This window comes from Morus notabilis, unplaced genomic scaffold, assembly GCF_000414095.1.
Source record: "Morus notabilis unplaced genomic scaffold, ASM41409v2 Scaffold25, whole genome shotgun sequence".
NCBI lineage: Eukaryota > Viridiplantae > Streptophyta > Magnoliopsida > Rosales > Moraceae > Morus > Morus notabilis.
The window spans coordinates 4,681-20,764 of record NW_010357699.1 but is presented as its reverse complement, the minus strand read 5'-3'; the positions used below and the strand labels follow the sequence as shown (position 1 = coordinate 20,764).

The following is a 16,084-nucleotide window of genomic DNA, read 5'->3' as shown; positions in this document are numbered from 1 at the left end:
ATATTAATTATTTAATATATTTAATAATATTATTTATTTAATATATTTAATAATATTATTTATTTAATATATTTAATAATATTATTTATTTAATATATTATTACACGTTTTCAAAAATTAAACCACCAAACGCAGTTTTAGTTTTTTTTAAAACTGAAATCAATCTCTAAATAAAACTACCAAACGCATTTTTAAAAATAATTCAAAAATGAAACTAAAAACGTTTTCATTTTCATTTTCGTACAGAAAATAAAAACGTTTTGGAATCAATTCCAAACGCACCCGTTATTCCATAGGCCCCTGAGTGAATGTCCATTCACTCAAATTGAGTGAATGGGCTTTCCAACTAAAAGCCCATTCCAACTAAAAAATAAACCAAACAAGAGAATTAGGTATAATGGTCTTTCCATTCCATTCCCTCTAATAAAAAACACCCAAAGGTTTAAAGCTTAAAATATCTAAGCTTAAAATATCTGCATAGCAAGGAATCTTGATTCCTTGCAAGTTCAGTGCTCTAGTCTTCACTTTAGCTAAACAAAAATTTTTGCATCAAACGTTAATACACTTAAGACTCAAGTATACCGCAATTTTAAGAATGTTGTTGGAAATCAAAATGCAACACATTTAAGCATCAAGATAGTTTATAGAATCATACATATTAAAATATAAAATTCAGAGAAGCATCACATGCAAGTTTGTACAAGATTTTTTTTCCCCTTAGCGTTTAATATTGCGAGAAGGGCAAATACCATATCTAAAATAATGGGGAATGACATGCTTATTTATACCTTGTTTAAGCTGATTAAAAGGTGCATTTCTCAGCAAGAGTGATACTGCCTCTGTCATAAAATCTTGGACATAATCTTTTGGATAGTACCTCAATTTCTGAGTAACCCTTCAAAGAAAAATAACACAAAAAAAAGGGAAATGACCACAAAAGTTCACAAGTGAAATTTCACAAAAATGCTTGCTCTTCTGTGAGATGGAATTCTGTTTTTATGCTCATGTTGTCTAAATCTAAACATAAGGACAGCTTTTTCTTTCCCACATGGAAAAGAAATAATCAAATAGAGAAGCTCGCACAACAGGAAACTTTAATTGTATATTGTCGTCTTCTCATAACGTTAAAAATTCATGTCCTAAAAATTTCAACTTCAAACTTGAATTTTAAATGATGAATGATGAAATATAAATTAGGAATTATAAATGATGAAATATTTTACATCCATCATTTGCTAAATTTGGGTACAAAGTAGATGCTAAGAATCAAGGTCGTATGACAATCTAATTTTTTAACTATTGGTTTCTAATCTTTTCATTTATTTTGTGACGAGCATGAGGTTCCAAGTTTTTTTTTCCTACTATAATCTTTCCCCTTTCGTAAGGGAACTTGACAACTGGTTAATGTTGTCGTCTTCTTTAGAAAATAATTGTTTTTTTTCTTTCTAATTTTTGATAAGAAACATAAAATTTATTAAGAAATGGTAAAAATAATACAATTCAAAGGATGAGGGATAAATAAAATGCACAGGAAACTTTGAAGAGACAATTACAACAACAACAACAAAAACCCAAAAACAGTAGAAAAAATACAAATCATAATGACCCATTACATCATCCCAACTAAGAAGAGTTAAAAAAAAAAGTGAAAAGTACAAAAACAAGAGGTTTTTTTCCCTCTTTTAGAGAGAAATATCGAGAGTTTATTAATTATAAATGGAAAGGTGTACAGTAGGGGACAATGACCTAAAACATAAAACGTAAAACCAGTACCCTTGACCTAACCCAAGGGGCTACTTATACAATAATCGTAGTCTCCTCATAATTGCAAAATCAAATCTCAGGCCCCTAACAAAATAGTGTTACTTATTTATCGGGGGAAAACAGAAGTAATAGAAACAAGGAATGCTGTAAACAAACCATAGCTAAAATATTTGATGTCCTAATGCAAGACACCAGCATCCAAAGAGGAAAAGCAGGGGGCGAGCTAGCATACCTTAGAATGGGCTCTACTGAAAGAAGTCCTTACATAATAGTTTCTTTGTGAAACAACACCAAGGTTAATGATTGTACCAAGGGTGTCATTTCTTTGTGAAAAGAAATGAAATCCTCTGCTGTTTTTAGTTCATGCAATTAAATATCGAAAGATAACCAAAGTAGTCATGTGTCCGGCAAGTATGAGAAACTAGATGTTATGTTAACAAATAAAAGCAGGGCATGTACATAAGCCTCTATCTGAGACAGTAAATCATTTTTACAATGTAGATGGGATGTCAATGAAACAATGGCTTAGTTTAATAGTACTGTAGATTTTAGAAAAATTATTTTTAACTGTGTTAAAAGAAAAAACAGCTGTTACAAGAAACAACTGAGTGTTTGGTAAACTGTAATTATAGTAGCTGTGTTGGTTCCAAAATCAGTATAATAATATTTGATACATTTTGAGGTTGAATTGTTGTGGGTATGTAAAATGACCAAAATAAACATGGTATAAAACTTAATTATATATAATTATTTTTTGTATTTAGAAATACTTGTTTAACTTTTAAAAAAAACATAATGCTATGATTTTGAGTTTTTTAACAATAAATTTATGATAATTAATTTTCTTTTTTTTCATTTCTTCATTCACAATATAATTACAACTAAAATGAGCATTAATGAGTAATCAATTTATTGAACAAAAATGTACATTCCATAAACAAGTTAAAAGCTTGATCGTCAAATGACCAAGTTACATAAACAAGTTGGGCCTTGATGCCTTGTATGTGGTCTTCAGCTTCCTAATTGGTGGCCTGATCTTCTTGCACACTAATGGAAACTTACCTTCGAGTTGTGGAATTGTTTTGTACTCTCTCTTGCAAAGCTTGACAGAGACAGTTGCAGTCTTAATAACGCAACCAAATACCATAATTATCAATTTTTGTAGGGTTCTTCTCAAAAATCTGCAAGAAAATATGATAAATTTGTTGAGAAATTTCATGCTAAGAAACGGGCTAAACCAAATGATAATTAATTATATGACCACAAATAAATAACATTTCAAACATATTGATATCCATACACACACACACGTAAATGAGCAAATTCACACATTGATACCCATACACAAGAAAAAAGAGCAAATGAAAATATCATTTCAAAATACACACCTTGATATCCACACACACACGCGCGTAAATACACACATTGATATATCATTTCAGAAAGGAATAGTTCTTGCAAACATATATATCCACACACACCACGTATATACCTACAAACACACATATACTTACAAATACAAACTTAAGTCCTATAAATACACATGTATATACCTACAAACTTAACTCAAATGAAAAAAATTATGCAGCACGCTAATCAAACAAAGAATAACTTTGGACATATTAGTTCTTAGAGGTTGCAACTAACACATAAAGAAAACAATATCTAGAGATCTTATAGATATCTTCTTACAACGACAAATAAAAAAATATAAAAAAAAAAAATTGGATGAAAGATAACCACAAATATAATAGGGTTCATAGAAGCAGCACTAAATAGTTTGAAAGCCACTCAAGCCCGCACTAGTTATTATAACAAAATTATTCGCAGAGCCATATAGTTATTATCCTAGAAATATTAGGTTAAAAAGTATAAGACACAGTTTGAATTGGGATATAACAGAAACCTCCCCACTATTTCAAAATGTTTATGTTCCACCCTATGTTTTCAACAATATTGCATTTATCCCTTTGTTTTACAAACATGTTAAAACTTAAAAGTATCCCTTACGTTTTACGAATCTTGTTAAAAACCTCTAGAGGGAATCGAGTCGTGTTAAAAAATCCCTTCTTTGGAGGCTTTTAACATGGTTTGTAAAAAGTAGGGGATAGGTGCAGCATTCCTGAAAACATAGGGTGGAATGCCATAATTAGATCAAAGACGGGATGTTTTGTATTTATCCTTTCTAAATCCCCACTAGTATCACAACTCCAGCCTATCCTAATAACGGCTATCTATTAATCATGCTTAAAGACCTGATATTTTAATCGTTACTACATTTTAAAGCTTCTAATTCATGTCCTAGCTATTCTTGTGGGAACTCATGTTCAATAGCGAGGACAAAATGACTGTATCTTTGACTTTATCATTAATCAAGAAATTTCCAAACGAGGATAGCATTGCCAAATAGCAAAGGAGTGCTCAAATATGTCGCTAAGCCATACATGTTCATGTACAATTTCTTCCAGCTTCAACCTAGATAATGGCATACAGCCAACTCACATGCTAAGCACATGATAGAAGATAAAAGGATCCAGCAGTTAGATTACATCGAGATATTGTTTTAAATTGCTGCAATTTACCCATAATTTCCAAACCATATTGTATATTCATGCTCCAAAATAAGAACTTGAACAAAAATCTACGTACACAACTACTTTTTTTTTTTCCCCCTTTGAAAGGGTGGGTATTTAGTACCAGGCTACAAGCAAAATGAATGCTACACTCGAATAATTTATAGACATTGGACAGCTATAAGATCCAACGTTTTAAAACACAAAATACAACTTTTCATTTCCCACTGATTACAAAAACGGGGCAAAGAGCCCCATACTAAACCAAAAGTCATGAATGGGTTATGTACGTCATTAATAGAACACCAACAAAGTATTATTGTACCTTATCCCTATGGCAAAGCAGTTCTAGAACTCGAGCACCAACCGCATAACTTGCGTCCTCCAACCTGCTCAGTTTTCAATAAATATCAAACTCGACACTCAATAGTCAATAGAATCAGACTTTCAGAAGCAATCAACAAATATATAGTTGAAATTTTTGGATTCTCTAAATGCACCCAGGCGAAATTCCAAGATTATAGCTGAAAATAACTATAAAAACAAGAAAATTTAAATCACCTCCGTTCTAACTCGGCAATGTTGTCAACTTGTGTCTGATTGTACTGCACAAGCTCTGAAAACAAGAACGCGAAGGCACTCAAACTCACCTGAAACAACCATTTAATTCAATAAAAAACAAAAAATCATCAAATTTGCACATAATCCCCAATCAAAAACGCCCAAATCATCACCAACATAAATCCCAGTCTCGAATTTAGCTTATCTGAGCACAAGTACTTTCCATTATAAAACAGTTCTAGATATCTGTTGTTTTACTCGACTTTTTGCTACCCAATAACCCAACCAAGTACTTACAGATGTAGAGATGGTGAGCTCCAACCAGATCCGGTCTCAGCCAGCTACGAAATCTGGAGAGAGGGAGTCCGAGAGAGAGAAGAAAGATAAACGGAGGGAGCTGAGAGAGCTTTGGCTGAGGCTGAGAGAGCTTTGGCTGAGAGACTTCGGTTTTAGAGAGGAGAGATGGCGAAGGAGCAGCAAGAAATGAGGGGGTTGAGAATTTTTTTGATTTAGCAGGAATATTTTGAGAATAACTAAAATTTCATTAATGAAGTCAGATAGATTGTCGCATAATCTACAATCAGAAGCAGAAACAGCAAGTGAGCTACTTCTGATTTCAGCCCAAAATTATTTTTAGATTCTCTAAAAATCAGTTTTTAAAGTGTTTACCAAACACATTAAACAGCTTTAACTGAAAAAAAAAATGATTTTAGCCTCCCAAAATCTCTACCAAACTAAGCCAATGACACATAACAACTTTCTCTTTTCTCCCAAGTCCAACTTACGAAACACATAACTGCTTCTATGAGGAAAGTCAAAAACCTGTCAAAGAAAAAGTACTATCAACTGATACTTGACCTCGGACTCAATATATTAAAAACCAACTCGCACCCAAATAAACACCAATTGAGCTACCTTAATTGGCTGGTTGAAAACCAATCAACTTACAAATTGTGTACAATCTTAGTGAGACATGGTTCAACTGCTATATTTTCACACTTGTTCACTACTCTCTATTGAGTATAGCAAATATACGTCACCATTAATAATAGCGACGGAAAAAACTATTTTGTTTTTTGATACAACACGGGATCGAACTTGTAACAACCCCCAAATCCCATCCCACCCAAAGTCTCTCCGGTGCCACTAGATCGAACGGTTTTAGGCAGAAAAGAAAAAAAATATTTTACGAATCATATATAGGGCCTAAAGCACGAATATCAATCTAATATGATTAGAGTAATATGAACACACCCTCCATTCTACAAGGCAATCCCAGAAGAAAGAGAACCCCTATGATGGCCCAGCCTTAGTTTGTCGAGGCTTCAGTACACATCAACATCAACATCTTCTAGCCTCTGCGAGAAACTCTTAAACTGAAATAATACAAAACCAACACCAATTCAGCACTAAACAAAATCAAAACCTAACAAAACAAAACAAACAACAATTATGAACAAAAAAATGAAATATTGGCTTCTTTCCTTTTTTACAATCCCAGTTCAACTTGAATCAGTCAGGAACAAACACAAAACTAAAAAACTGAGGATGCCTTTGAACATCATCAACTCAATTTACAAGCATACCCCAAGACCTTCAATTTGAAAAAGCTAATGTAGCTTAGGATCTTCTGCATTCTCAAATATATCTACTGTACCTTCTTCATTTATAGAGACATTATAAAGCTAGTTCTAGAAGAGAATATGATAAGCCTCTACTTAGACAAGTTTATGTGAGGAAGGGTCGGGGAAGTGATTAGGGGATTGTTAGTGTATAGGGTCATATGTGTATAGGCTTACGTGGCTATTGTGTGTGTTAGTATATGCTTACGGGGTTATTGTGTGTGTTAGCACAGGGGATTATTGATTAGAGTTGATGGGGCAGAAATAAATAGGTGGACATGCTGGAATTGGGAGGTAGGCAACCATTAGAGTCTGTATCGGGAAGTCTTGGCGTTTTGCTGAGCAGGAGGAGTTCTCGGTTTCCAAGAAACCGTTTGTGTAGTTCTTGTTGATAATTCAATAAAGATTCATTCTTTCGTTTTTCTTGATTCAATTTCGCGAACTAGTTACTCTGAACTTATCAATTTGGTATCAGAGCAACGTCTGGGAGAATTATGGCAGCAAGAAAAGCAGAGGAGAGGTTCGAAACGGTAGAGAAGGAGATCAAGGAGGTTAGGGTTTTGATGGAGAAGGGTATTGGGGAGATGGAGAAGGGCATCGGAATGGTTAGGACTGAGATGGCTCAGAATCTCACAGAACTGCGTCGGTTTATGGAGGAGCAGATGAAATTGTTGGCGGCGCCGACGAAGACGTCCGAGAAGGCAGGAACTTCAACGACCACGGTGGAGCCAGAGCGCGGAGTAGCTCCAACAGTAGTCGCGGGGTCGCGTGTGACGGAAGTTGCGGGATCGTGTGTACGAATCGAGGAACGGGTGATAGATCCTAGGGTTCTGCAGAACGCACCATTACCGGCGAAAACCCTTGGGTTGCGTGCACGGGGGGGAGAACGACCGGTGGAACTCAGGAATTTGCGGAATTCCTGTCGCGACGGAGGGGAAGAGGAGCGTCAGGGTCAACGAGAGGGAATGAATGTGGGTCCAAGGGAAGGTGCGATGGGTCGTCGTGGAGAGTGGCGAGGGGTTTTCGGTGAACCTGAAAATCCTGGATTCCGCGATCAGAGATGTGGCAGGGGTGGGGATGGTTACAGAGGAGGGCGACACAGCGAGAGTGGGGATAACAGGGGGGTTTTGGGCGAGTTGCCGGAGAATGAGGATTGGACTTCATACCGCCGGCGGCAGGTGGAGTGTCCTTTATTCAGTGGTGGCGATCCCAACGGATGGGTGTTCCGAATGGAACAATTTTTTTCCATCAATCGCTGCTCAGAAAGGGAGAAGCTGATTACCACTGGAATTGCTCTGGAAAGAGACACTCTGTCTTGGTTCCAGTGGCAGAATGGTCGCCGTCCATTTCACGGGAGGACGGAGTTCAAGCTATCTCTTATACAGAGTTTCCGTTCATCGCAGGCTGGAAACCTCTACGAGAAGTTCTTGGCGATCCGACGGGAGGGGACTGTGGCGGAATACCGCAGGCAATTCGAAGTTTCTGCAGCCCCACTCTTAGATGTTCCTGAGAAAATTTTGGAGGGCATTTTTGTTAACGGATTAAAGGCGGAAGTGCGGGCAGAGTTGCGACTCTTGAAACTGGAGGGATTAAGCGAAATTATGGAGATTGCCCAGAGAATCGAGGAGAAAAATGAGCTGCTACGCCGGGAGGTTGCAGGATCAAGAGTGTCGAGGCCACAATTTTTGGGAGGTGCGCGAACTGAGTTTTCTACCCTCCCTGTTATATCAATTCCTAGAGTTGAACGACCTCAGCGAGCTCCAGCCAATGTGGATAGGGCAGAAAACCAAAAGCGGGAATTTCCTTTTCGTAAGTTGTCGAACTCTGAGTTGCAGGAGAAGAGAGACAAGGGACTTTGTTATAGGTGCGATGAGAAATTTTTTTTTGGTCACCGTTGTAAGAAGAAGGAGCTCCGAATTATGTTGGTTAGTGATGAGGACTCCACGGAATGTTTGGTGGAAGATATTGACGTGGCAAATACTGTTTGGGATGAGGGACAGCCCGAGCTTATTGAGCTATCATTGAACTCCGTGGTGGGGCTTTCAACACCCAAAACTATGAAGATTCGCGGATTGATTGCTCAACAAAAGGTAATTGTCTTAATCGATTCTGGAGCAACATACAACTTTATTTCCTTAAGTTTAGTAGAGAAATTGTCCATTCCAATTTTTCCCACTGTCGGGTTTGGAGTGCAAGTGGGCACGGGGGAATCGGTTAAAGGGCAGGGACTTTGTCATGAAGTGTCATTGAGTTTACCGCAACTAACCATTATAGAAAACTTTTTGCCATTGGAGTTGGGGGGTGGATGTTATCCTAGGCATGCAGTGGTTGGAAACATTGGGGGGTATGCATGTGAATTGGAAATCCCAATTGATGAAGCTTCGAATTAGGGGGGAAGTGGTGACATTGCGTGGTGACATGACTCTCTCCACTTCTATGGTTTCCCTTAAGGCGATGTTTTGGACCATTAAACATGAGGGACAAGGCATCTATTTGGAGTTAGAGGCGCTAGACATGGAAAGGGAACCAGACCAGCCACTTCCTGCCCAGATCAGTGCACTATTGCAGCTTCATCCAAGGGTTTTGAATATGCCGGATGGACTCCCACCTCAACGTATGCATGATCACCGTATTGTGCTTCAACCGGGCACTGCCCCTATTAGTGTTAGACCCTACAAGTATCCCCATTTTCAGAAAAATGAGATTGAAAAGCTGGTATGAGAGATGCTTGCAGCCGGGATCATACAACTAAGCAACAACCCATTTTCTAGTCCAGTGCTTCTAGTTAAAAAAAAAGATGGTAGTTGGCACTTTTGCGTTGATTATCGCGCTCTTAACAAAGCTACAGTTCCGGATAAGTTTCCCATACCGGCGATTGAAGAGTTATTGGATGAATTGTTTGGTGCCACTATATTTACCAAACTGGATTTGAAATCAGGCTATCACCAAATTCGTATGTGCGTGGAGGATGTTCCTAAGACAGCTTTCCGCACTCATGAGGGCCATTATGAATTTTTGGTTATGCCTTTTGGGCTAACTAATGCTCCGGCCATTTTTCAATCTTTGATGAATGAGGTACTAAAATCTTTCTTGCGGAAGTTTATTTTAGTCTTTTTTGATGATATCTTGATTTACAGTAAAACCTTGGAGAAACATGTGGGTCATTTGGAAGTGGTTTTGACTGCCTTGGAAGATAACCAATTATACGTCAACTAAAAAAAATGTACTTTTGCCCAAAGTCGATTGGAGTATTTGGGTCATATTGTTTCTTGTGATGGGGTTTCGGTCGATTCCAACAAGATTCAAGCTATGTTGGATTGGCCCACTCCCGGTTCTATTAAGGAGTTGCGTGGATTTTTGGGTTTGACCGGTTATTACCGGCGTTTCGTGACAGGGTATGGCCATCTTTCCTGGCCATTGACACAACAATTGAAGGACAGTTTTAATTGGTCGGAAGAGGCTGAGGCTGCTTTCCAAAGATTGAAACAAGCCATGACTACAGTTCCGATTCTAGCATTACCGGATTTTTCACAACCATTTGTGGTAGAATCCGATGCTTCGGGTTTTGGGATTGGCGCGATTTTAATGCAACAGCAGCGGCCTATAGCCTACTTTAGTCAGCTATTATCTCTTCAAGCTAGGGCTAAGTCCGTTTATGAGCGCGAGTTAATGGCTGTGGTGTTGGCAATCCAGAAATGGCGACATTATCTCCTTGGGCGGCATTTCATTGTCCGCACTGACCAGAGAAGTTTAAAATTTTTGTTGGAGCAGCGATTAGTTGGGGAAGAGCACCAGAAATGGCTGTGCAAACTGTTGGGTTATGATTTTGAGATCCAATATAAGCTAGGGTCCGAGAACCGCGTGGCTGATGCTTTATCCAGGCGGTCTTCGGGGTTGGAGTTGATGCACCTTACCACTTCCGCGCTATATGATGGAGCTGAAATTCGGCAGCAACTTTTGGGTGATCTGAAGTTGGCAGGAATTCGGAAGGAGTTGCTGGGCAATCCATTGGGGGTGAAGGGGTTCTCTTTATGTAATGACATGTTGCTTTGCAAGGGTCGGGTGGTCCTGACTCGACTATCTCTTCTTTTATCGGTCCTTTTGAATGAATTCCATGGCAGTAAGGTTGGAGGACATTCGGGAATCCTAAAGACGTTCAAACGATTGTCCTCCGAGTTCTTTTGGTATGGCATGAAAAAGGATGTAGTCTCTTTTGTAGCAGCTTGTCAAGTGTGTCAACAAAACAAGGCGTCTACCTTGGCTCCTGAGGAGGCTATTACAACCATTGCCACTGCCGAACCAGGTATGGGATGAGATTTCGATGGATTTTGTGGAGGCTTACCCAAGTCGGCGGGAAATGACTCAATCTTAGTGGTTGTTGATCGGTTGAGTAAGTATGCACATTTTTTGGGTCTTCGCCATCCTTTTTCTGCAAAGTCAGTGGTTGCCCTGTTTAGTAAATAGGTGGTGCGACTCCACGGGTTCCCACGGACTATTGTGTCCGACCGCGACAAAGTTTTCCTCGGCCATTTTTAGAAGGAGCTCTTTAAGTTGCAGGGTACTGTTTTACATCATAGTACGGCTTACCATTCTCAAACGGATTGGCAAACGGAAGTGGTGAATTGGTGCTTAGAGGCCTATTTACGCTGTTTTGTTTCTGGGAAACCTACTCAATGGTTTTCTTATCTAGCGTGGGCCGAATATTGGTATAACACAAGCTTCCATGTGTCCGCAGGAATGACTCCTTTCAGGGCATTGTATGGTCGTGACCCTCCTAAATTGCTGCGTTTTGAGTTGGGTTCCACAGCTAACTCTTTGTTGGAGGAGCAATTGCAAATGAGGGATGCTATTTTAGAGGAGCTGCAAGGCCACTTGCTTCAGGCGTAACATTCAATGAAGAGGAACGCAGATCTTAAGCGTCGTGATGTCTCGTTCGACGTGGGGGATTTGGTGTTCCTGAAACTTCGGCCCTATCGCCATCGTTCATTGGCCAAGTTTCTGAATGAAAAGCTAGTTGATGAACATATTGCCTATGAACAAACACGTCAAGCACATAAAGTTGTCTCTGCACAAAGTTTGATTCTAAATCCTTCATCACTACTCTTTCAATCAATTGAAAGAACCATTGCACTACATGCATAATATTCAACCAATGTAAAAACAAAGCAACTATCTTCCTCTTTCTCAAAGTTTCACTTTTGTCTAAGCGAGCCATTATCCTACAATAAAATAACCAAATTAGGACATTTAAACTCTGTTGTCTAAAACATTTGAGCATGAAAGTATAAACACCAGCAATAAAGAAGCTAAAGTAAAATTTTCCAGAATAACGACACCAAATTGTTGACGCCGGTATAATCAAAGTCAATTGTCATATTGAGTACTAACATGCAATTAATGGTGACAAACATACAAATGCAATTCTAAAAACAATCTTTATCAAATTTTAAATAACCTGGACCTGGTAAATGAAACATAAAACCATTTGCCTAAACTTCCCTGGCTCTAGTAAGCAAGTTTTAGAGTTTTAGACATCTGGGTAATCCACTAAATTAATCGAATAAACAAGACCTAACCTGAGGAATCCGAAGGAAGAGCTCGATGAAAAGCTCAAAAATTAAACTGAACCCAGTGTGTAAGAATCTCTCGTCTATAAAAATAAAAAACTGAGAATTCTAAACAGACAAAATTCTATAAAAATAAAAAACTGAGAATTCTAAACAGACAAAATCCAAAGATCAGTGAAAACCGAAGATCAAATAGTGAGCAAGGCCAAAGATTTGATTCGTATACTTGTGGGTTTTAGATTTTTCATTTTTTTCATTAACTTTGGTTTGCAGAGAACTTGCTAGAGGGTTGGGCAGTTATGGAGTTCTGAAATTTAAGAAAATTTTTTGGAAAGATGAGAGAGAGAGAGTTCAGGTAGAGGAGAGAGAGTTCGAGAATAAGAGGGAATGGGAGAAAATATCGGGGAAGGAAAAGAAAAAGGAGAAAAGAAAAAAAAGGAAGAGAAAAAGGGAAAAAAGATAAATGGGCTTGGACTTTCAGTGCATATCTACTAATTAGACTTCGAAGTTGAGTCTAAAAATCTAAAGTGGCTCATCACTCCTGTTTTGAAAAATTAGCTACTAACACTTTAAAATTGTTTGGGAGAAACAATAGCGTCAATTCCAAAACAATCCTTTTTAAAGGAGAAAAATCTTTTACATGATAATTATAACTGAAAATATTTTACTAATCTCGAATTAATTAACAGTAATCACTAGATTAGATTAATTAATCTAAATTAATTTAACCGGGTGTTACAACCCTACCCCCTTACAGAAATTCTGTCCTCGGAATTGGAATAAAACATGGGTAGCGGCTTAATCTGAGAAATCAGCAACAGAGAAATGCCAGAAAATGAATGGCGTTAACAATTTTGTCACTTGTCAACTCATGATTTCTCCACAATCACGCCTTTTATACATAAGATGGACAAATTCTCATCTCTGTGTACTTTCCACTCAATGAGAAAAAAATGAACTCCAATCTCAATAAGATGGGACCACTCGCCTCATTCGAGGCCCCGGTATGGCCCCTGGGCGGCCCCGGTAAGGCCCCGGTTCGGCCCCGGTGCGGCCCCGGGGCTGCCCCGGTATGGCCCCTAGGCGGCCCCGGTTTGGCCCCGGGGCGGCCGCGGTACGGACCCGGGGTGGCCCCAGGGCCGCCCCGGTTCGGCCCCGGTTGTAAGTTTTTGAATTCAAAGTTAGTGTTGACTTTAGAATTTTTACGAGAATTTCGGTTTTGAAAAGGACATTTGTTTTTACTTTCGTATAGTTTGAATATCGATATTGCTCTTTTCCACCTCTCAACCCGTTTAACGTAAAGATTTAAGTCAATGGAGCGCGACAACTTGGATTCTAGCAAATCTTGATCGATAAACATCGATAATAGAAACATGTATTCCATTCATCAAAGTGCTCTATGAAAATGAAACGGTCTCTAACGTCAAATTCTCAAAAGTAATTGTATCATGTATTAACTAGTATTGTACGACACGTCCCGACACAAAACTGTTAAAATAATGAAAAGACTCAGTAGAAAAGGTTTAATTCCCATAGAATTCAAAGTCGTGCTCTGATACCAAAATCTCACGACCCCGAAGATGGGACCGTGATTATTGAAATTTAATTAAAAAAAATAACTTAATTAAACTGGATTGTTCAACGAAAATCACAGAATAATTACCTAAATATCAATATATTTTGCTCTGAAGACTTTCCTTTACAAATAATATCAAAACAGCACAAATTTAAACTTTACACATCTCAGGGACAATGCCGACCAATACAGATCATATACAAATATACAATGCAACTTTAGGATTTAAAAAAAAATTGTAATTTTCTAATTAAAATAACTACTCACATCATACTTGCACTAAACCCAAAATCAATAGATTTGTCCTAAATGCTCTCTTTACAATCCAAAACTCCAATACATGCAAAAGAGTAGGTTAAACATGCTTCTAACCTCATATTTATATCTCCAAACTATGTTACACAAATCTAACATTTCGAGATTTCAATTAAATAAAGGATTTCCATTGGGTCCAACATATCAAATATCAACTCTCGTATCAATGCTCTCTAAATTTCAAGAGTTTATCAATTTATCTATATGCAAAGTCAACATACACATGTTAAACCAAAATATCATAAACCACAACAAAGATTGAAACAAGGGAAAAAAATATGAATAAATTCGGATTAAAACATCAAGGGAAAAGTAAATCAACTTTTGAACAAGAAAACCCTACCTCAAAAATAGAAGCTCCTTCCTATAAATTTCCTTAAGGCTTTGCATCTCGACGTCGTCCTCAACGTTTTGAAGCGGGTGGTGTGGACAACCACCACCGGAAGTGGCGGCTCACGGCATGGACGGCGGCGGAGTGCCAGTGAACTACCGCGCATGATGGATTTCCATATTCAATATGGATGTCATCTCATTCTCTTCTTCGCTGCGAACTCATAGAAACAAGAATCACTCAATTCCGATTAAAAACGAGTGAGTTATGGAGTTTTGAAATTGAAGAACATTTTTTGGAAAGAAGAGACACAGAGAGAGAGAGAGAGAGAGAGAGAGACAGAGAGAGAGAGAGTTCGGGTAGAGGAGTGCGTTCGGGTAGAGGAGAGAGAGTTCGAGAATAAGAGGGAATGGGAGAAAATATCGGGGAAGGAAAAGAAAAACGAGAAAAGAAAGAGAAACGAAAAGAAAAAGGAAAAAAAAATGAGTTTGGACTTTTGCGGATCTACTAATTAAATTTCAAAATTCAATCTAATTAAAATTTGAAGTGGACTCTTCTGGGTGAAATTGAAGAAATAGAAGAAGAAACAGTAGTAGCCATGATCGATTTCCTCTGCGAGGAGCTTGGGATTTGAGAGTCAGCATGACTCTGAGAAGATCTCTGATTATGATCAATTGGGTCTCACTCAAATCTTGGTAATAACGAATGACTTGCTTGATTTCTCTGCATCGGTTCGTGTTACTGAAATCTTGGAGGATCTTATCAAGTTCAATTGAACTAAGAATGTCGATTGCTCTGTCGTAATAGTTTGCGGTCACTCCAAAGCTTCTATTTTACTCAAGTCCACCCTCCCAAACTGCTCCTTATTCCACTTCCTCTTTCAAGGCTTTAACCTTCAACCAAAAGACGTGGCTTGCTTTATTTCTGTTTTAAAAAATTAGCTACTAACACTTTAAAATTCAAAAAAACAACAATGTCAATATCTTTTTTAAAGGAGAAAATTTTTTTACGTAACAATTATAACTGAAAATATTTTACTAATCTCGGACTAATTAACCCTAATCACTGGATTAGATTAATTAATCTCAATTAATTTAATTGAGTGTTACACTCTAACTAGTGCTAGGGTATGGCCTTGGGATGATTGCATTACTTCCCATCTGGCCTCCATTATTTCTACCCTTTTACGCAGCATTGCCAACTTCTTGTCCCTTGTTGATCTACCAGTGGAATGAAAATAAGTCGACTTTTTGACAAATTAGGATTACCCAAAACACGACTAGAGTGTTCTGAGTTTCCCAATGATCTAGTAAGCACATCATCAGTCTCCTGAAATTAAAACTTTTCTTGGGACTCTTCTTCGACATATTGGTCCTATAAAACTTAGAACAAAAAATATTATAAATTTCTTGGCATATTTCTCATTGATCAAACAAATATTTAAAAGAAAAACAATAACTCACAATTAATTTGCCGATCTCTTCGCATCCCATAATTTTGTAAGTTCTTCTTGGTTTTTTGCGTATGAACTGTCATAAAGTGGCTCGATCTGGCTTTTTCGTAGTATTATGTATTCGCATCTGGATTCAATTAAAAAATATATTAAAGATTGTAATGCAAACGAAAAGTAATTAATATCATTAAAAAAAGTAATTGAAGACTTATATAAACTTTCTCTACTTTCCTATATCCCCCGAGCATTCCCATGCGGGTACTTGTATGATCCTCTTCTCTTAGAGGCTCCTTTGAAAACGGCATGTCGATCATTACTAAGT

The 16,084-nt window shown here is 37.8% G+C and overlaps 1 protein-coding gene and 1 long non-coding RNA gene across 2 annotated transcripts; one reads left to right on the top strand and one right to left on the bottom strand.

The window, feature by feature from the left end:
* Positions 1-4,654: 4,654 nt before the first annotated feature.
* LOC112094303 lies at positions 4,655-5,507 on the bottom strand. The gene is made up of 3 exons (XR_002903469.1): positions 5,196-5,507; positions 4,899-4,987; positions 4,655-4,726 (listed from the first exon to the last, which is right to left on the bottom strand). It is a non-coding gene; the product is annotated as an uncharacterized LOC112094303 (long non-coding RNA).
* Positions 5,508-8,938: 3,431 nt separating this feature from the next.
* Positions 8,939-11,407, top strand: LOC112094326. The gene is made up of 3 exons (XM_024174927.1): positions 8,939-9,235; positions 9,821-10,823; positions 11,256-11,407. Exons 1-3 carry the CDS (start codon positions 8,939-8,941, stop codon positions 11,405-11,407), a joined length of 1,452 nt encoding a protein of 483 aa, XP_024030695.1.
* Positions 11,408-16,084: the final 4,677 nt, after the last annotated feature.